General features: G+C 42.6%; 1 protein-coding gene across 1 annotated transcript; it reads left to right on the forward strand.

Annotated features, from left to right (window-relative positions):
• The first annotated feature begins 6,979 nt into the window (after nt 1-6,979).
• Nucleotides 6,980-15,352, forward strand: LOC124026357 (TNF receptor-associated factor 6-like). Its single transcript, XM_046339382.1, is given in 9 exon segments — nt 6,980-7,051; nt 7,878-8,191; nt 9,426-9,576; nt 9,688-9,846; nt 10,203-10,274; nt 12,156-12,233; nt 12,454-12,646; nt 12,649-12,737; nt 12,851-15,352. Coding segments are annotated over 8 exon segments (1,653 nt in total). The 5' UTR covers nt 6,980-7,051; the 3' UTR covers nt 13,448-15,352.
• The last annotated feature ends 6,124 nt before the right edge of the window (nt 15,353-21,476 follow it).

The following is a 21,476-nucleotide window of genomic DNA, read 5'->3' on the forward strand; positions in this document are numbered from 1 at the left end:
TAAAACTCGGCTATTGTCGATATTTAGGCGAGCCATAACTGTTTTTCTATATCATACCCAAAATATAAGGTTTTATTACTCCATTGTTTTACATAACAATGATGTAAACAAACAACACAGGGCTTCAAAATATGTTTCAGCCCGTCGTGGGGTGTATTCACTAGGAACCAAACATAAGCAAACGAAACGGGGAGGGACCACCTAAATTTGACCAATAGAAACCATTTTTCCCTTTGCAAACCGTTTCCCGTGTGGAGTAAACGGTTTCCTTTGCAAAACATTCTCAAACGGAACGAAACGGAGAGGGACCTACCAGTAGATGCTTTATTTTGGCCAGGTCGCAGTTGCAAATGAGAACTTGTTCTCAACTAGCCTACCTGGTTAAATAAAGGTGAAATAAAAAAATAAAAAATAAAAGATGTACTAACTAGAGAAACGGTGGTTGTAGTTATAAAACAGCATGTCTAATGATTACACCCCTGTCATGGACTGTCATGAGATGACCTAAAAACATGCCACTTCCATACAGCTATGATTTTTGTTTTTGTTGCATATTAGGATAATTAATGTAGCAAGTTAGGAGAATGCTTTCCTAACCTGCTACGAAAAGTCACATGTATCAAAGTGGCATGTTTTTAGGGAGTCCTGGACTGTCACCCCTTTCATCTAGAGCACTACGGGGTTACATTTCCTTATAGCCCCATCCCTAAGCTGTATACCAAAACAAGTGTCAAGGACATCTGTTTTCTCTGAATTAGCTTCAAAGGTCCAGCACTATCACAGATGTGATTTCCTGTGTTTATATATATATATATTCAAACTCTGATTTTGGAATTATATTGTGAAAATTGTGATATTAACCTTTTCGTGTAAGAGCTGTTTAAAAAGACTGCCTGGAATGTTTTGGTGGGATGGAGTTTTGGCCTGCCTGGTGACGTCACCTGGCACTAACTTAGTTGATAGACCAATAAGAAAGAGAATCCAAACCTATTTTTCAGTTTTCCCCTCCCCACTCAGTCCCCTCCCCACTCAGTCTCCTCCCCACTCAGTCCCCTCCCCACTCAGTCTCCTCCCCACTCAGTCTCCTCCCCACTCAGTCTCCTCCCCACTCAGTCCCCTCCCCACTCAGTCTCCTCCCCACTCAGTCTCCTCCCCACTCAGTCCCCTCCCCACTCAGTCTCCTCCCCACTCAGTCCCCTCCCCACTCAGTCCCCTCCCCACTCAGTCCCCTTTCAGACAGTCCCCTCCCCACTCAGTCCCCTCCCCACTCAGTCCCCTCCCCACTCAGTCCCCTTTCAGACAGTCCTTGCTAAATTCTTGCTTGAGAAATTGCTCTTTGCTAAGGAGCTATTTTAGTTTATTTTTGACCATTTTATTTGAAGTAAGATACTTCATTGTTACCCAGAAATGATTTTGGTATTGAGATAAAAACAGCTGCATTGTACCTCTCATCTCTGTTGATCATTATTAGCTCTTTTATTTGAATGAACTGTTATTTAACAAGGCAAGTCAGTCTTATTTACAATGACAGCCAAACCCTAACCTGACGACGCTGGGCCAATTGTGCGCCGCCCAATGGGACACCCAATCACGGCCGCTTCTGATACAGCCTGGAGTCGAACCCGGGATTTGTAGTGACGCCACTGGTACTGAGATGCAGTGCTTTAAAACACTGCGCTACTTGGGAGCCCTGTGAACTTGTTACTTTTGACTCATTTTTTTTTTGCCTTTGTCTCATGCCATCAGATTTCCGCTGAGTGACGCCAAAATACTAAGAAAGTGGATCCATCAGACGAGACTGAAAGCCTGGAAGCCAACCAAACGCTCCAGACTGTGTTCCGAGCATTTCCAGGAGAAGTACCTGGTAACACCCTCAACTGGGCGTGGTATTCGTTTACGTAATGATGCCATTCCAACTATATTTTCCTTTCCTAGTCAGTTCCAAAAAAAGGTAATTTGTGAATTGATGCAGGTGTATTTTTCTGTTGAAGGTTTTTGACTGGGTCTTTTTCAAAATGGTTATTATTTTGATGCATATGATAAAATCTTGAATCATGCTTTGCCTTTGTTGGTTTGAACTTTTGAGCAGTGTGTTTTTATTGTTGATTTCTTATTGTTTTAGAAAACAGCTGGAACGAGGAAAAGAGTAACCTTGGTGAGAAAAAACAACTAGTCCTACTAGTTTTCCATTTGTATTGTTTTAGAAAACAGCTGGAACGAGGAAAAGAGTAACCTTGGTGAGAAAAAACAACTAGTCCTACTAGTTTTCCATTTGTATTGTTTTTGATATGGCTAGGATGCACACTTTATTCTCAATATGGCAGGGTGGCCATATTCACAAAGGAAATGTATTAACCTGTACTTGGGATTTCAGTTTCCTGAGGATCGTGTTCCTGAGGATGTGTCATCAATACAAGCTGAGCCAAAGTGGTACTCAAAACCAATACAGTTTGTAGGAGCTATAGGTTATGAGTCAATGTTGTGAAGAAATTAAGCAATTCATTATTTCCCTCTCTTGATTCTTCTTGTAAGGAAACATTAGCTCTGCAGAGTCAACACGGTTGAAGAAGACTCCCAGGTACTTAAACCACAGTATATGGCACCCAAGTCGTTTCCATGACGACTACTGTATACCACAGGTACAAAATACATATCACGCATCCAGACCTTGAATCGTCAAATACATGTCATGTTAAAAAACTTGAGGTGTGCTTGATTTAGCTCGCCCAGGTACAATAACCAATGGAACACTGTCTTTCCAGCCTGCCAGGTAAGCTAAATGAAGCGCACCTCTGTTTGAGTATTTGACACAGGTCTGCTCTTATCTTGAGGTTTTACATTTCTGGTGATATTTCATGTATCCATTTTTGGGCTGTGAAAGATAAACCAAATGAAGTAAGTGGTAGCGCCTATGAGGCTGATTGGGCCAATCAGAATCGATCGATTGTGCCAATCTCGCAACCGAACAATCCTGATTGGCTCAAACGAGGGCTACGTTGAAACTCATATACGGCTAGTTGTGTGTATACAGTGTGTACGGGCTTATACGGCTAGTTGTGTGTATACAGTGTGTACGGGCTTATACGGCTAGTTGTGTGTATGATCAACCACATTGTATAAAGGCTTTATATAACCCGAACCCTTTATTTCCTGCTTTAATCACTGAACTCTCCTGACAATTTCAGGTCCCACCTTCAGCTTTACAAAAGCAAGGGCTGATCTTTATCCCCAAGCTCGCAATCAGGGTAAGATTTGTGACATACGTGTTTATTCTGGAAAACAGAAAACAGGCAACAGAGGGTAGTGCATATGGCCCAGTACATCACTGGGGCTAAACTTCCTGCCATTCAGGACCTCTATACCAGGCGGTGTCAGAGGAAGGCCCTAAAAATCGTCAGGCTCCAGCCATCCCAGTCATAGACGGGTCTCTCTGCCACCGCACGAAAAACTGTACCGGAGCGCCGAGTCCAGGTCCAAGAGGCTCCTAAACAGCTTCTACCCCCAAGCCATAAGACTCCTGAACATCTAATCAAATGGCTACCCAGACTATTTGCACCCCCCCCAACCTCTCTCTTTGAAATCACTGCTACTCTCTGTTATCTATGCATAGTCACTTTAATCACTTCACCTACATGTACATATTACCTCAGTTACCTCGACTAACTGTTGCCCCCGCACATTGACTCTGTACTGGTACTTCACTGTATATAGTCTCCACATTGACTCTGTACTGGTACTTCACAGTATATAGTCTCCACATTGACTCTGTACTGGTACCCTGCTGTATATAGTCTCCACATTGACTCTGTACTGGTACCCTGCTGTATATAGTCTCCACATTGACTCTGTACTGGTACCCCCTGTATATAGCCTCCACATTGACTCTGTACCGGTACCCTGCTGTATATAGTCTCCACATTGACTCTGTACTGGTACCCTGCTGTATATAGTCTCCACATTGACTCTGTACTGGTACTGCTGTATATAGCCTCCACATTGACTCTGTACTGGTACTGCTGTATATAGTCTCCACATTGACTCTGTACTGGTACCCTGCTGTATATAGTCTCCACATTGACTCTGTACTGGTACTGCTGTATATAGTCTCCACATTGACTCTGTACTGGTAGCCTCCTGACTCTGTATATAGTCTCCACATTGACTCTGTACTGGTACTGCTGTATATAGTCTCCACATTGACTCTGTACTGGTACCCTGCTGTATATAGTCTCCACATTGACTCTGTACTGGTACTGCTGTATATAGTCTCCACATTGACTCTGTACTGGTACTGCTAGTCTCCACATTGATACTGGCCTCCACATTGACTCTGTACCTGGTATATACCCTGCTGTATATAGTCTCCACATTGACTCTGTACTGGTACTGCTGTATATAGTCTCCACATTGACTGGTACCCTCTGTATATGTCTACATTGACTCTGTACTGGTACCCCTGTATATATTCTTGTTATTTTACTGCTGCTCTTTGATTACTGGTGATTAAAAATTTAAAATGTTTCGTTTTTTAAAACTGCATTGTTGATTAAGGGCTTGTAAGTAAGCATTTCCTGTTGTATTCAGCATTTCACTGTAAGGTCCACCCACACCTGTTGTATTTGGCACATGTGACTAATACAATTTGATTTGAACAAGGTTATTACATTTTGTATAATTTTTTTATCTTACATTTTATGATATTTGAACCAGATCAAGGAGAAATGGGAACGGCTGACAATGGATGTGAAGGGACCATTTCCAGAGACCAAAAGTAGACACAAGTTTGTACTAACTGTAATGGACTACTACTCCAAATGGATGGAAGCCTACCCCATGAAGACCAACAACAGTAAAGAGATTGCCAAAATCATCTCTGACCTCATCTCTCGCTTTGGCTTCCCTGTTGGAATCCTGTGTTGTTTGGGTGTAATGCTGACTGTAGAGGTAAGAGATACTGTGGTTAGTTTATAGAGATGGTATTGTGTAGTTTCTTATGCAGTATGTGCAGCATGTATTCATGCTAGCATTATTGTACCACCACCTGAAAACAAAATCACTTGTATTGGTTGTGTATGTTGCACCAAATGATCTCATGAATATTAAGTACCCTCCTATTTTTAACATTTTACAGATCAACTTGGCTTTGGGTGATCTGAAGAAACTGACATGCCAACTCATATTCTACCGTCCTCTGGGAGTGTCACTGGATCCAGTAACAAAGTCCCTTGTAGACCGGTTTGTCCTCCAATGTACCTTGCTACACAGCCACTAGATTTTAAAAGCTTATGGATAGTTTGTTGCTTGTCAAGTCAAATCAAATTTGATTTGTCACGTGCTGAATACAACAGGTGTCGACCTTACAGTGAAATGCTTACCTAATAAGTGTTAAGTAAAATATAAGTAAAAAATAAAATAAAAGTAACAAATAATTAAAAGCAGCAGTAAAATAACAATAGCTAGACTATATACAGGGGGTACGGTACAGAGTCAATGTGCAGGGGCACCGGTTAGCTGAGGTAATATGTACATGTAGCTAGCGTTAAAGTGACTATGCATAGATTATAAACAGAGAGTAGCAGCAGTGTAAAAGAGGGGTCTGGGTAGCTCTTTGATGAACTGTTCAGGAGTCTTATGGCTTGGGGGTAGAATCTGTTAAGAAGCCTTTGGACCTTGGCTTGGCGCTCCGGTGCCGATCTGATGGCCCATGCCAAATCGTTTCAGTCTCCTGACGGGGAATAGGCTGCGTGGATAGAGCACTATGTGGCAGGTTGATTGCCTTCTATCATTGTAAGACAGTTCAGTGAGTCAGTCGCAAGATTGGAAGAATTTACTGTAGAATATTGAAGTCGCCAACGGAAACACGTGCTGTTACCAGTGCATTGCAACCCAGACATTGCTTAACTTGTGAATCATTTTTCAAGAAGCGTAAAATAGAACTGGGTAATGATTGCAATAATCTTTTGTCAGTTTTCTGAATCCAAACACATGACATACTATCCCAGCTGACTTGTTATAATAGGCATGTGTTTTGTTTCACACATGTTTTATCATATACCTGGACAGGTTGGTGTCAGATTTGGTGAAAGAACATCCTGATCGTTGGGATGTTTACCTGGCTGCCAGTGTGTTCAGCTTCTGCTGCAAAGAGCACCCCACCACCAGACAAATACCCCTGTCTCTGCTGCGCTGCAGAGTGACTCAGTCTGTCTCCACCTCACCAAGAAAGCTGCCTGTAAGTTGGAGGCTGACCGTGTTTAGACTCACAGGTCACAACTAAAATCACCAATGAATGAATCAAATAATATAGGAATAGGTATTTTTAAAGACGGAATAATATTGTTTATATTTTTTATTTTAGCTTTTAAACTGACTTGGGCTTTGATCACTCTGTTTGCATTGCAGTACAATGGGATTAAAGGAAGAACCTTTGTCATACTAGAAGCCCAACCACCTACAAAGGAAGTGCAGTCAGTGCTTGAATGGATGTTGGCCACTCAGGACTCTGAGCTGAAGAGATATGAGGAGATGAAACTTGGGGATGAGGACTACACCCACACCTGTGTGAGCTGCAGGGTGGCCATGAGCTGCAGAGTGGCCCTAGAGGTCATGAGGGGTTAGCAGACAAGGATGTTTTCAAACAAGCACTGAAAATATGGAGGATATAATAAGGACGTTGGAAACCAAGTGGTGGTGAAGGAAGAGATTGATGTAGGGGTGAAAAAAGGTTCCTAGGGGAAGAATGTGTATGTATTTGTATAAGTTGCTCTGATGACCCTTTTGTCATTAAAAACAACGGTATAAAGTGTTTAAATTACATCTCGATTGTGTTTCTTTAATTAAATAAAAACTGTAGAATGTGTTTCTGAATAAAATTAGAACCGTTGTTTTTATTTTCACCCCGTCCAGTCAGTGGCGGTAATGTCCTACTTATTCCTTTGCCACCCGGCATAAACCACCAATGAGGCAGAGAAGAAGGATGATGAAAATGCAGGAAGTAATTAATTAGCTAAGGAGAGTCAGTCAAGAAAACGGATGTACTTTCAAGGCTACGGTAAGCATTAACACGCATATTGTCAAATATTCCAACACCATAGACTAATACACGAATTATGCATACATGTGTTTATTACAGTGTTTAGTTTTGTTAGTTTGTTGAAATGACATCTCAAGCACTTCGAAGTTCCGTGTCAGCATCATCGCTACCACACCGCTAGCCAGCTAACATTAACTTGTTGTGCAATGATTTGTGATTATTACTTGCTTTTGAACTTGTCTTCTCATACTGATATTGAACAGCTAACCACTTATCTTACCACGAGGTCAGACAGGTTTTTGTTGTTTACAGATATTGACATACTATCTGAAATATTAGCTATCCAGCTACTTTGCTTGAAATGCATGAGGAACTGAGATTCCCCCGCCTATTGGCCCCTGACCTGACAAGCTAGCAACCCAGATTGCTGGTTTCTAACCTCGCAATATAATTTATAGCCCTATATAGGCAAATTACTGTAGTTTCAGACTGTAACCACCATGTCAATTGGCTAACGCAAAAGGCATTGAATTGAGGATGTTCGCTAGGTGTTGTCTCCTTTGTGGCATGTCCGTACCTTTGGTCCCCTGAGTCATGTACAGTCATTATGAAGTTTCTTATCTCGGGCTGATCTGAGAACAGAGCTCAGGAGACAGTTGAGTCCAAGTGGAACTGATGACACACATTTCAAGAAGGAAACATTCCAACCGTCTGAGAGAGAAACATAGCCCAGTGATTTCCACAGAAGGCATATTTTTCAGTGTAATTAAACACTTTGTGAATACTTGTGGAGGGGTAATGGCTCGTATCTCTCTTTCTCCACGTTTCTCTCCGCACTGTGTAGATGTCCTGCTTTGAGAGTGATAAGAGCAGCCTGGAGAATGATGAAGCGTGTTGTGGTGGGGCGGCCGCGTCACAGCTGTCCAACTGTGCGCTGGCCATGCTGGAGAAAGAGGGCAGCGACTCTGCGCTGAGCCCCACGGAGAGTACCCCCACCAGCCTACAGGGCGGCGCCCCACTGCAAGGCTACGACGTGGAGTTCGACCCTCCACTGGAGAGCAAGTACGAGTGCCCCATCTGCCTCATGGCCCTGAGGGCAGCTGTGCAGACGCCGTGCGGCCATCGCTTCTGCCGTAGCTGCATCGAGAAGTCCATTCGGTAAGCCTCCCCGGTACCAATACTTACAGGATAATGATACATTTACATGTTAGTTATCTAACTTTCTGTATCCTGCTTTGGGAAAATACCCTCCAGGATTGAAATAACAATATATGCTTATTCCTTTACCCCTGCACCCACAATTATCTCTGCATGTTTATTGTCAACATTAAAGTTGTTGAGGACAGAGAACTGAACTACTGGGCGTTTTATAATCACAGCTCCTCTAATGAGAGATGCAGGGGTTAAAGGTCATTTATTTATTTCATGAATCAACCTTACTATTACAGCAGTACAGCATCTGTGTCAATGTGCCGGGGTTAGCCAATGGTTATGTCGCCACGCAGCATTTCTGTCATAGGGATGACGCATGAGGTTTATTTTGGGTTAAAAAAACAAACCCTGCAGGTCACAGGAACATCTAAAACGAGAGAGAGTATGTAGAAATGACAATAGACCTATATTTTCATATAAATGCCCCTTTTCTGGCCCTCGTATCGATTTTGACAATCAAATCGGTCATGGAAAGATCTGTGTGGCCCTCCATAGAGTTTCAACATCCCCATGTGGCGCTGGAGCCAGAAATGTTTTGGCGTCATTCTGAGATGGACTCAAGTTTTTGCTTTGACTCCTGGTGAGGTCATAGTCGTGTGCCTGTAAACATTCAACTCGATAATGATTTTTGTCGGCCACCAGATAAGATGGGCATTGCAGGTGATTCTATAATTGCAGAACACCTCTATACGTCATACAGCAGGGCATTACAACAGCCACGTGACATAACAGTTGGGATTATCAATGACTGTCAATCATTCACTGATTTGGTGGGCAATGACAGCCTCTTGGGTTACTGACTTAATGGATAAATGATTGGCCATATTCTGCATGATTTGCTCTGTCACTACCTTCACTTCCCCACAATTACAGTACCAAGCTACCATCGTTATTGCAGCACTGTTGTGATGTTTTGTATTCTGTGTTTTTCATTTTATTTTCTGAATTTGCTGAATGACACGTATTTGATTATGATGATGAATAAATGGACAGTTTTTTTCAAAAGAATAAGTCCTCAAAGGATAATGGTTGTAAGTGATCTCAAAAAGGAGCCTTCTCATTGGACAAGTTCAGGTAGTAGGGCCTACCTCCATTTTAAAATGGTTTCTCCTGTTGATTAATGAATGAAACCCTGGTCCCAAGCATCATACTGATCTCTTTCTTTCTTCACCCCCCCCAGTGATACAGGGCAGAGGTGTCCAGTGGATAACGAGGTACTACGGGAAGACCAGCTGTTCCCAGATAACTTTGCCAAGCGGGAGATCCTCTCCCTAACGGTGCGCTGCACCAACGTAGGCTGCACTGACAAAATGGAGCTTCGCCGCCTGGATGTAGGCATCCTTCTCCGCAGACAATGGCTGACACCTTAGTTCATATCACTTCAACCGTGTTGCCGTGTTGAAACCAAATGATTAGCTCACTCTGCCATCTCACCCTGCCAGGGCCATGTTACGAAATGTGAGTTTGCCACCGTGCCTTGTCCGCTGTGCCAGGACGCGGTGTGGAAGAGCCAGCTGGAGATGCACCAAAGCCAACACTGCCAGCGGAGACCTGTGTCCTGTCCCGACTGTGTAGAGAGCTTTGTTTACGAGGACAGCAAGGTAAGCATCACCAACACTGCCAGCGGAGACCTGTGTCCTGTCCCGACTGTGTAGAGAGCTTTGTTTACGAGGACAGCAAGGTAAGCATCACCAACTTATACATGCTGAGTGCACTATCCTAAATAAATAAAGATTCATTGGATTGACTACCGGGTGCACCGCCTCAGTTAGCTTAGCTAGCAGCACAGCGCTTTCGAAGAAAACATGACCATAAGTCTCAGTCAGTAAGAAACTGTGTTCGTTCTCCATTTGAGCTCCCCTTTAATGTTCACTGAAAAAAAAGTGGATAAGACTGTTATTTCTGAAGCTGGTCATGTGACACAGCCTTTTGAACATTGTTTTTGTTGTGTCCTCAGATTCATGAGTCGCTGTGTCCCTTTGCCAACGTGGTGTGTCAGTACTGCGGTATGGAGCTCATCAGAGACCAGGTGGGGATGGAGACCTGATGGCTGCCGTTTTAGGTTCAGCTGATAACTAAACCTATGAGATGATGATGGTGGTGTAGAGCAGTAGTCCTGATTACTAAACCTATGAGATGATGATGGTGGTGTAGAGCAGTAGTCCTGATTACTAAACCTATGAGATGATGATGATGATGATGGTGGTGTAGAGCAGTAGTCCTGATTACTAAACCTATGAGATGATGATGATGATGATGGTGGTGTAGAGCAGTAGTCCTGATTACTAAACCTATGAGATGATGATGGTGGTGTAGAGCAGTAGTCCTGATTACTAAACCTATGAGATGATGATGGTGGTGTAGAGCAGTAGTCCTGATTACTAAACCTATGAGATGATGGAGGTGTAGAGCAGTAGTCCTGATTACTAACCCTATGAGATGATGATGATGATGGTGGTGTAGAGCAGTAGTCCTGATTACTAAACCTATGAGATGATGATGGTGGTGTAGAGCAGTAGTCCTGATTACTAAACCTATGAGATGATGGTGGTGGTGTAGAGCAGTAGTCCTGATTACTAAACCTATGAGATGATGATGGTGGTGTAGAGCAGTAGTCCTGATTACTAAACCTATGAGATGATGATGATGGTGGTGTAGAGCAGTAGTCCTGATTACTAAACCTATGAGATGATGATGATGGTGGTGTAGAGCAGTAGTCCTGATTACTAAACCTATGAGATGATGATGATGGTGGTGTAGAGCAGTAGTCCTGATTACTAAACCTATGAGATGATGATGGTGGTGTAGAGCAGTAGTCCTGATTACTAAACCTATGAGATGATGGTGTAGAGCAGTAGTCCTGATTACTAACCCTATGAGATGATGGTGGTGGTGTAGAGCAGTAGTCCTGATTACTAAACCTATGAGATGATGATGGTGGTGTAGAGCAGTAGTCCTAATTACTAAACCTATGAGATGATGGTGTAGAGCAGTAGTCCTGATTACTAAACCTATGAGATGATGATGATGATGGTGTAGAGCAGTAGTCCTGATTACTAAACCTATGAGATGATGATGATGGTGTAGAGCAGTAGTCCTGATTACTAAACCTATGAGATGATGATGATGGTGTAGAGCAGTAGTCCTGATTACTAAACCTATGAGATGATGATGATGGTGTAGAGCAGTAGTCCTGATTACTAAACCTATGAGATGGTGGTGGTGTAGAGCAGTAGTCCTGATTACTAAACCTATGAGATGATGATGGAGGTGTAGAGCAGTAGTCCTGATTACTAAACCTATGAGATGATGATGGTGGTGTAGAGCAGTAGTCCTGATTACTAAACCTATGAGTTGATGATGATGGTGGTGGTGTAGAGCAGTAGTCCTGATTACTAAACCTATGAGATGATGATGATGATGATGGTGGGTGTAGAGCAGTAGTCCTGATTACTAAACCTAAGAGAGATGAGATAGTCCTGTGAGATGGTGGTGGTGTAGAGCAGTAGTCCTGATTACTAAACCTATGAGATGATGGAGGTGTAGAGCAGTAGTCCTGATTACTAAACCTATGAGATGATGATGGTGGTGGTGTAGAGCAGTAGTCCTGATTACTAAACCTATGAGATGATGATGATGATGGTGTAAAGCAGGAGTCTCCAACGTGTGGCCCGCGGGCAGATTTTGGTCCAGTTCACATCTGCTTGCGGCCCACACAAACCTATGTTTAACTCAGTCGTTCATGAATGATTGTGGACTGCTAAACTTTGCTGGGTGGCAATGGACCACAATGCAGCCCCTGGACACAGATAGGTTGCCTACCTTTCCTCTGGAAAAAGTATCTCTTTGTAACAAGCTTCTACACAGGTCAAGCGATGTAGGATCTGACTCGGTGGTGTTTTTGTTTCAGTTGGAATCTCACTATGACACAGACTGTCCGAAGGCTCCGATTGCCTGTACCTTCAGCACTTTTGGATGTCGAGAGATGGTAGGTCACTGAGTTAGAGTCAACCTCAACACTTTCTGAGTCATTTACCACCTATGTTCTGTGACTACTTTGCCTTGTCTGAAACAAACCCCATCTACTCCCATCCAGCTGATACTTTCAGGTCTAACAAAAGAGGGTTTTTAAACTGGACAAGGCTTCCACTTCCAACCTTGGTTCAACACAGTGGCTCTTTTTTTAAAGTCTTTATGTGCTATTTCAGATGCAGCGCAATGACCTGGCGCAGCACATGCAGGAGTTCACTCAGATGCACATGCGCTGCATGGCTGAGTACCTGCACAGGCACAGCCTTACCGGGTACACCCAGCCACCTTCTTCTGAGGACCGAGGAGCTGCCGCCGCAGAGCTGGGGGCACACCCAGGAGCTAGCAGCAGTGGCGCCCCTGCCAGTGCTGCGGGGAACTGCAGACCATGCGGGAGACCACCCAGCAGCTGGAGGGACGTCTGGTGCGGCAGGACCACCAGCTACGTGAGCTGAGCATTCAGGTGGAACAGATACAAATTCATTCTCTCATTTGCGACGTTGAATTCACTTGTTTGAATGAAAAACGTCTACAACTAAAGGACCATTTTGTTTTCTATTATCATTATTCCCCCAGGCGGGGCTGGTGGCGGAGCTCCGTCGTAAGGTCACCTCGCTGGAGGAGAACCTAAAGGAGCTGGAGGCCAAGCAGTGCCAGGGCGTGTACGTGTGGCCCTTGGAGGGCTTCTCGGGCTACCTACGTACCCAGGCTGCCGGACAGCCTGTTGTGGTGCACAGCCCGGGCTTCTACACGGGCCGGCCGGGCTACAAGCTGTGTCTGCGCCCTCCACCTCCAAACGCCTCGGCACAGCGCTGCTCCAACTACATCTCACTGTTCGTTCACACCATGCAGGGGGAATTTGATGGGCAGCTGTCGTGGCCCTTCCAAGGCACCATCCGGCTGGCCGTGCTGGACCAGGGGCCTGAGGGCCAGCACCATGTGGAGGTGATGGAGACCAAGCCCGACCTGCAGGCCTTCCAGAGACCCACCATCCAGAGGAACCCCAAGGGCTTTGGCTACGTCACCTTTCTGCACTTGATGGAGCTACAGCAGCGGGGGTTTGTGCATGACGACACGCTGCTGGTGCGCTGCGAGGTGACGCCGCGCTTCGACACCGCCCTGAGGCGCGAGGGGGCGGCCATGCAGCCCAGAGGGCCCGAGGCCTCGCTGTGAGGACACTTTTAACGTTCCAAGTGACGAGGTCAATCACCACCAACGTTATCAGTACAAAGTATCAGTTTGCCATTTCCCTGAGTTGTTGTATCACACAGGATCATTGCATTGGGTTCAGTCATGACCAACATCATGGGAAAGTGTACGGCTCAGTCGTGGGTTTTATCTCCAACTCTAAAAGGCTTTTCTTTGCTGTAGCTGTTGAGTGATGGACTGGATGTTGGTGGCGATGAACACCAATGTTTCCTGCAACAAGTAGAGAGCTGTATGGGTTTTATCTGCATTTTTGTCAAAATTGAGTTATTGACATTAGCCTTATTCTGTTCAATGTTCTCTACCTATATATTCCTCTAAATACCCCAATTCATGTTAAGTTCAAAAGAATACAAGATTTTTTTTAAATGGCTGACACCATTTAAACCAATGAGGGTTCAGAACTTTAAAGCTGATCTCACAATCATCTATTTGCAGACAGAACGTTCTAGTCCCAAGCTCTGTGTTCCATCACTGATCCAGCAATGTGTCGCAGGCTACTGTACTGCTCAACAGATAGGATTTCAAAATGTCTTATGGTGCCTACATTAGGTTGTAATAAACATGACTTTGGTTTCAGTGCATCGTTCTTTGTGACAGCTTTTGTAGTGGAGACCGACAAAGTCTCGTTAATTATCATAACATGTTATTACAGTTTATGATATTTATGTCAAGCTCAAAGTCATGTTTATGACAACTTTATGTTGGCATTAAAGAAGCCAATTCAAATAAGATGTTACTAGAAGTGTATTTCAGTTGGAGATTAGGAAGGGGACAGAGAGTGATGTAGGATAGAGAGATACTCAATCAAATGAATCCCTTTAAGCGCTTTCTACAAAGCACGGCGAGGGCTGGGGCAGGACCATCTGTAGGCAGGAGATGACCAGACACAGAACTACCTATCAACCTAACTTACATCCTGGATGACGAGAGTCAGGATCACTGGCATTTCCCTGGTCTTCTGATTGGAGGATCATACAGGGAAGATGGGGCAACGTCTTAACCTGGTCTTCTGGTTGGAGGATCATACAGGGAAGATGGGGCAACGTCCTAACCTGGTCTTCTGATTGGAGGATCATACAGGGAAGATGGGGCAACGTCCTAACCTGGTCTTCTGGTTGGAGGATCATACAGGGAAGATGGGGCAACGTCCTAACCTGGTCTTCTGGTTGGAGGATCATACAGGGAAGATGGGGCAACGTCCTAACCTGGTCTTCTGGTTGGAGGATCATACAGGGAAGATGGGGCAACGTCCTAACCTGGTCTTAAGACATCTTCTGGTTGGAGGATCATACAGGGAAGATGGGGCAACGTCCTAACCTGGTCTTCTGGTTGGAGGATAATACAGGGAAGATGGGGCAACGTCCTAACCTGGTCTTCTGGTTGGAGGATCATACAGGGAAGATGGGGCAACGGTCCTAACCTGGTCTTCTGGTTGGAGGATCATACAGGGAAGATGGGGCAACGGTCCTAACCTGGTCTTAAGATATGCCACATCTTCCCAGACCAAAGAGCTGTGCATGAAGACGTCTTCTGGAGAAGAGATTTCCTGAACAATGGCTGTGCGTTAGGACAAACAATAAGCAGTGACATATGAATGAGTTGGTATACACAGTGGTGAAAAGTACTTAAGTACTACTTGTGTTTTTCTTTTGGTGGTATCTGTACTTTACTATTTATATTTTTGACAACTTTTACTCCACTACATTTCTAAAGAAAATAATGTACATTTTACTCCATACATTTTCCCTGACACCCAAATGTACTTGTTACATTTGGAAATGCTCAGGCAGGACAGTAATATGGGCTAATCATGCACCTTTTTTTAACCTTTTATTTTAACAGGGAAGAAATTGAGGCCTATGTTTCTTTTCCAGATGTGCCCTGTATAATACAATATAAATATAGCCAACATATTACAATACAAAACACAGTCATGTTAAGCACTATTAAAACAAAGCATTCAGGAAAAAGTTACATTCCTCCACAAGTAAGTCTCCAATCAATACATTAAATTGCCTCAAAACAGCACCAGAACATCAAAATGAAATGTATTTATATTATTTGGGGCAATGTGGTGCATTTAAGCTAAAACCAGATTTACCTAGTTCGGTGGAGACCCTAGGAACGTCGAGTTAACGGGTTAGGCAACTCGGATGTCTATACTTCAAAAGCGAAGTTGGATAAGACGGAAGTTTATGAAGCAGGGCCTTGTAAACAAAAAGGGAGTAATGTAGAGACCTACGGGTCTTTAGCGAAGTCCAGCCAACCTTTTGATACAGGATGCAGTGTTGTGATGAATATCAAATCTGTTGCCCATAACAACGTAGGGCAACGTGGTAGATGGAATCCATAGCTTTAAGACTAGTAGCAACTGCATTTGGATAAATAATCACCATAATCAAGAACGGATGAATAAGGTTGACTGAATAATCTGCTTCCTACTGCTGAGAGAAAGGCACCATCGTTTTCTGTAGAAAAAAAGACCGCTTTAAGTCTTAGCTTCTTAACCAGCTCATCTATGTCTTTTTAAAATCCATATCAATCCAAATGCCTTATTTATATGCAGGAACACGTTCGATTGGAGAACCATCTAATGAGTGAACATGTAGTTAATCTGAAACGTTCTTACGAGAGTTTAAAAACATGTATTTAGTTTTGTCCATATTAGGCACAAGTTTTAAATCGGCAAGGGATTCCTACATAGCTATAAAATCAGACTAGTTTTGACACAGCCAGATCAATAGGGACGGCAGGTGGTCCGAGCGTTGGACTAGTAACCAGCAGGTAGCCTAGTGGTCAGAGCGTTGGACTAGTAACCAGCAGGTAGCCTAGTGGTCCGAGCGTTGGACTAGTAACCAGCAGGTAGCCTAGTGGTCCGAGCGTTGGACTAGTAACCAGCAGGTAGCCTAGTGGTCAGAGCGTTGGACTAGTAACCAGCAGGTAGTCTAGTGGTTCGAGCGTTGGACTAGTAACCAGCAGGTAGCCTAGTGGTCCGAGCGTTGGACTAGTAACCAGCAGGTAGCCTAGTGGTCCGAGCGTTGGACTAGTAACCAGCATTTAGCCTAGTGGTCCGAGCGTTGGACTAGTAACCAGCAGGTAGCCTAGTGGTCCGAGTGTTGGACTAGTAACCAGCAGGTAGCCTAGTGGTCCGAGCGTTGGACTAGTAACCAGCAGGTAGGCTAGTGGTCCGAGCGTTGGACTAGTAACCAGCAGGTAGCCTAGTGGTCCGAGCGTTGGACTAGTAACCAGCAGGTAGCCTAGTGGTTAGAGCGTTGGACTAGTAACTGGAAGGTTTCCAGATCGAATCCCTGAGCTGACAAGGTAAAAATCTGTTGTTCTGCCCTTGAACAAGGCAGCTAAACCACTGTTCCTAGGCCGTCATTGTAAATACGAATTTGTTCTGAACTGACTTGCCTAGTTAAATTTTAAAAACTAGTCTGGGCAATAGTGTATATAATAGTATCATCCACATTTAAATTAACAGATTGACCAATGGTGTTAATGTAAATAGTGAATAGAACAGGTCCCAAAATCATGATTTGACAGTTTTTCAGAATATACCCGGGTTCCCATTACAATCCCAAAGAGCAGTTACATAATTCCATTTAGCCTTGCTGATTTGTCTTGCACAATAGTTCCTCAGTTGCTTAAAGCTTGCCGGGCCTGAGCCTGTGTTCCTGGTCTTGACCCAAGCATTGTCTCTTTTATAAATGACTTCTGATCATTCTGGAGTGTACCAGGCATTCCATCTACCTTTAACCCTTCATGTTTTTGAAGGGAGCATGATTATCCACAATAGTATTGAAGACATCTGCAAAAAGGCTGAAAGCTAAATCATGTTGATGGATAGCTGATGAGGCTATGGAGCTATGGAGACATCCTCACTCACCAGAATGGATGACTTCCTCTCATACGTTCAATCCCACTGGACTTTTGATAGTTTCTTGTGGAATAAGTTGAATATATTTGTGTGGACATATATGCCTTACTGTGTTGTTTTGCTTTGCCACATGTTGCAGTATGACATTAGTGCCGTGTTGCAAACAGGATGCATGTTTTGGAATATTTTTATATTCTGTACAGGCTTCCTTCTTTTCACTCTGTCATTTAGGTTAGTATTGTGGTGTATCTACAATGTTGTTGATCCATCCTCAGTTTTCTCCTATCACAGCCATTAAACTCTGTCATTTAGGTTAGTATTGTGGTGTATCTACAATGTTGTTGATCCATCCTCAGTGTTCTCCTACCACAGCCATTAAACTCTGTCATTTAGGTTAGTATTGTGGAGTATCTACAATGTTGTTGATCCATCCTCAGTGTTCTCCTATCACAGCCATTAAACTCTGTCATTTAGGTTAGTATTGTGGAGTATCTACGATGTTGTTGATCCATCCTCAGTGTTCTCCTATCACAGCCATTAAACTCTGTCATTTAGGTTAGTATTGTGGAGTATCTACGATGTTGTTGATCCATCCTCAGTGTTCTCCTATCACAGCCATTAAACTCTGTAACTGTTTTAAAGTCACCTTTGGCCTCATGGTGAAATCCCTGAGTGGTTTCCTTCCTCTGCAGCAGCTCAGTTAGGAACGACGCATGTATCTTGTATGTAATCCCACTTTGACATTATTGTGTGAAGGCCAGTGACAAAAAAATCTCATTTGAATCCATTTTAAATTCAGGCTGTAAGACAACAAAATGTGGAAAAAGTCACGGGGTGTGAATACTTCCTGAAGGTCCTGTACGTTGTCCTGCTTGAAGTATGTTAGGCTGTAGCAGGATCTATGGGTGGCTTTCTCTGAGAAGGAATGAATGTCCAACAACATGGACACTTGCGTGATGTATGGTTGTCTCTTCCTTCTTGTCTGTGCCCAATAATGTTTGTATCATGTGTTGTGATGCTGCCATGTTGTGATGCTGCCATGTTGTGTTGCTACCATGTTGTGTTGCTACCATGTTGTCAATTTGTGTTGCTACCATGCTGTGTTTTCATATTGTGTTGCTACCATGCTGTGTTGTCATATTGTGTTGCTACTGTGCTGTGTTATGTGTTGCTGCCGTGCTGTGTTGTCATATTGTGTTGCTACTGTGCTGTGTTATGTGTTGCTGCCGTGCTGTTGTTGTCATATTGTGTTGCTACTGTGCTGTGTTATGTGTTGCTGCCGTGCTGCGTTGTCATATTGTGTTGATACCATGCTGTGTTGTCATATTGTGTTGCTACTGTGCTGTGTTATGTGTTGCTGCCGTGCTGTTGTTGTCTTATGTAGTGTTGTCTCTCTTGTCATGTTTGTTTTGTTCTATATTTAGTATTTTTAATCACAGCACCCGTCACCACAGGAGGCCTTTTGGTTGGCCGTCATTGTAAATAAGAATTTGTTCTTAACTGACTTGCCAAGTTAAATAAATAAATCTAGCAAACGAGATTCGTACTGACCAAATAAAAATGTATTTGTCACATGCTTTGTAAACAACAGATGTAGACTAAGAGTGAAATGCTTCCTGACTGGTCCTTTACCAACACTGCAGAGTTAAAGATAGCAACATGAGGAATAAATATACGGTGAATAACGAATAACAATAATGAGAAAACAATAACATGGCTATATACAGGAAGTAGAAAAAAACATGGCTATATACAGGAAGTAGAAACTAACATGACTAAATACAGGAAGTAGAAACTAACATGGCTATATACAGGAAGTAGAAACTAACATGGCTATATACAGGAAGTAGAAACTAACATGGCTAAATACAGGAAGTAGAAACTAACATGGCTATATATAGGAAGTAGAAACTAACATGGCTATATACAGGAAGTAGAAACTAACATGGCTATATACAGGAAGTAGAAACTAACATGGCTATATACAGGAAGTAGAAACTAACATGGCTATATACAGGAAGTAGAAACTAACATGGCTAAATACAGGAAGTAGAAACTAACATGGCTATATACAGGAAGTAGAAACTAACATGGCTAAATACATGAAGTAGAAACTAACATGGCTATATACAGGAAGTAGAAACTAACATGGCTAAATACAGGAAGTAGAAACTAACATGGCTATATACAGGAAGTAAAAACTAACATGGCTATATACAGGAAGTAGAAACTAACATGGCTATATACAGGAAGTAGAAACTAACATGGCTATATACAGGAAGTAGAAACTAACATGGCAATATACAGGAGTAGAAACTAACATGGCTATATACAGGAAGTAGAAACTAACATGGCTATATACAGGAAGTAGAAACTAACATGGCTAAATACAGGAAGTAGAAACTAACATGGCTATATACAGGAAGTAGAAACTAACATGGCTAAATACATGAAGTAGAAACTAACATGGCTATATACAGGAAGTAGAAACTAACATGGCTAAATACAGGAAGTAGAAACTAACATGGCTAAATACAGGAAGTAGAAACTAACATGGCTATATACAGGAAGTAAAAACTAACATGGCTATATACAGGAAGTAGAAACTAACATGGCTATATACAGGAAGTAGAAACTAACATGGCTATATACAGGAAGTAGAAACTAACATGGCAATATACAGGAAGTAGAAACTAACATGGCTATATACAGGAAGTAGAAACTAACATGGCAATATACAGGAAGTAGAAACTAACATGGGAAGTAGAAACTAACATGGCTATATACAGGAAGTAGAAACTAACATGGCTATATACAGGAAGTAGAAACTAACATGGCTAAATACAGGAAGTAGAAACTAACATGGCTATATACAGGAAGTAGAAACTAACATGGCTAAATACATGAAGTAGAAACTAACATGGCTATATACAGGAAGTAGAAACTAACATGGCTAAATACAGGAAGTAGAAACTAACATGGCTATATACAGGAAGTAAAAACTAACATGGCTATATACAGGAAGTAGAAACTAACATGGCTATATACAGGAAGTAGAAACTAACATGGCTATATACAGGAAGTAGAAACTAACATGGCAATATACAGGGAGTAGAAACTAACATGGCTATATACAGGAAGTAGAAACTAACATGGCTATATACAGGAAGTAGAAACTAACATGGCTAAATACAGGAAGTAGAAACTAACATGGCTATATACAGGAAGTAGAAACTAACATGGCTAAATACATGAAGTAGAAACTAACATGGCTATATACAGGAAGTAGAAACTAACATGGCTAAATACAGGAAGTAGAAACTAACATGGCTAAATACAGGAAGTAGAAACTAACATGGCTATATACAGGAAGTAGAAACTAACATGGCTATATACAGGAAGTAGAAACTAACATGGCTATATACAGGAAGTAGAAACTAACATGGCTATATACAGGAAGTAGAAACTAACATGGCTATATACAGGAAGTAGAAACTAACATGGCAATATACAGGAAGTAGAAACTAACATGGCTATATACAGGAAGTAGAAACTAACATGGCTATATACAGGAGGTAGAAACTAACATGGCTATATACAGGAAGTAGAAACTAACATGGCTATATATGGTTGCCAGGTGCACAGTGTTTCCTCCGACACATTGGTGTGGCTGGCTTTGTGCTGTGTTAAGAAGCAGTGCGGCTTGGTTGGGTTGTGTATCGGAGGACGCATGACTTTCAACCTTCGTCTCTCCCGAGCCCATACGGAAGTTGTAGCGATGAGACAAGATAATAGCTACTAAACAATTGGACACCACAAAATTGGGGAGAAAAAGGGGTAAAAAAATAAATGAATAAACGTTAAAAAAAGAACAATTATTGGGGGAAAATATATGGTTGTTCTAGAGAAGAAAAAAGCATCCGTTCCTTTGTCTCCTTTAAATAAGTGGTTGCAAAGGGTCTTCACAATAAATCCAAATGAAATTGTATTTGTCACTTGTAAATGATTATTGGTACTGAGATATTTGTTAATGTGTTAATGTTAATAATTTGGTGGTGCCACTCTTGAGTAGAAACATGGGTACATCACAAATCACAGTCAGACACATTTGGA

Source organism: Oncorhynchus gorbuscha, unplaced genomic scaffold, assembly GCF_021184085.1.
Source record: "Oncorhynchus gorbuscha isolate QuinsamMale2020 ecotype Even-year unplaced genomic scaffold, OgorEven_v1.0 Un_scaffold_2688, whole genome shotgun sequence".
NCBI classification, from domain to species: Eukaryota; Metazoa; Chordata; class Actinopteri; order Salmoniformes; family Salmonidae; genus Oncorhynchus; species Oncorhynchus gorbuscha.